This window comes from Ciona intestinalis, chromosome 1, assembly GCF_000224145.3.
Source record: "Ciona intestinalis chromosome 1, KH, whole genome shotgun sequence".
Taxonomy (NCBI): Eukaryota; Metazoa; Chordata; class Ascidiacea; order Phlebobranchia; family Cionidae; genus Ciona; species Ciona intestinalis.
In genome coordinates this window covers 9477022-9478174 of record NC_020166.2, presented here as the reverse complement: position 1 = coordinate 9478174, position 1153 = coordinate 9477022, and the positions used below count along the sequence as shown (strand labels likewise).

The window sequence follows — 1153 nt, the reverse complement described above, 5'->3', positions numbered from 1 at the left end:
AAGGTTTTATTTGGGATAAATTGTTATACACATACATGGTGTGTATTCATACACCTCATGCTCACTGTCAAGTTATAACATGGGTGTCTTCATATACACCAAAAGCATGTGGTGTATTTATACACATCATGCTCACTGTCGAGTTATAACATGGGCGTCTTCTTATAGACCAGACACACATGGTGTATTTATACACCTCATGCTCACTGTCAAGTTATAACATGGGTGTTTTCATATACACCAAAAGCATGTGGTGTATTTATACACATCATGCTCACTGTCGAGTTATAACATGGGCGTCTTCTTATAGACCAGACACACATAGTGTATTTATACACCTCATGCTCACTGTCGAGTTATAACATGGGCGTCTTCTTATAGACCAGATACACATAGTGTATTCATACACCTTATGCTCACTGTCAAGCTATAACATATGGAGTAATATTAATTATTCATAAATATTACACCGTATAACATTAAATGAGCAAAATATACGCAACAATGGCAACATTATTACCGTAATGGTAAAATCTGAACCACTTTCACAACCAGCAAGTTGTCTTTTAAACTTAACAACCGTCCAGCCATCACATTCGAACCCAGACAACAGTTCGACATTCTGTTCGGTGTCTTTTGGTGGAAAAGTGTTTCCCACTCCATGCCTGTCCTGTGGATAATCACGCAAAATAAATAAAATTAGCAACCGGTTTTGTAAAAAAATAAATAATTACAATTTCTAAAGTCATATGCAGCATTTTTTCTTGTAATAAAAGAGTCAACACAGTCTTAATAGCAAAAAATAGGGTACTTTATTTTAGTGTATGCACCTCATTCCTGTTTGCAGGACACCATACACAGAAGCTTAAATAATTTTTATTGTTGTTTGAGATGTTCTTATGTCTTTAAATGCATCATAGATACTCACAGTTATATAAGCGGTACCGCTCGCCACCCAACCTACGAACATATCAGCTCCAGTCATGGCACCGTTAGGGGAAAACCCCATCCCGATCCAGCCAGTGGTGTTTCCATGAAGCTAAAAAGACGTTTTAAGTTTAACACTTTCGGCGCCATCCTACGTAAATATACGTTTAAGCAACAATGGTTCGCGGTGCCATCACACGTAAATATACGTTTTACAATTTTTTCT

At 37.0% G+C, this 1153-nt stretch overlaps 2 protein-coding genes across 4 annotated transcripts in view; both read right to left on the bottom strand.

Annotated features, from left to right (window-relative positions):
• LOC113475805 (DBH-like monooxygenase protein 1 homolog) overlaps nt 1-1143 on the bottom strand; it is a 2908-nt gene extending 1765 nt beyond the window's left edge. Inside the window, exons 1-2 of the mRNA XM_026840730.1 lie at nt 929-1143; nt 521-670 (exon numbers count right to left, since the gene is read on the bottom strand). Coding sequence (XP_026696531.1) covers nt 521-670; nt 929-1009 — 231 coding nt within the window. The 5' untranslated portion in view covers nt 1010-1143. The remainder of the gene's footprint in view (nt 1-520; nt 671-928) is intronic.
• The window catches only part of LOC100178650 (DBH-like monooxygenase protein 1), a 13131-nt gene that overhangs the window by 7655 nt on the left and 4323 nt on the right, over nt 1-1153 (bottom strand). The window lies entirely within an intron of this gene.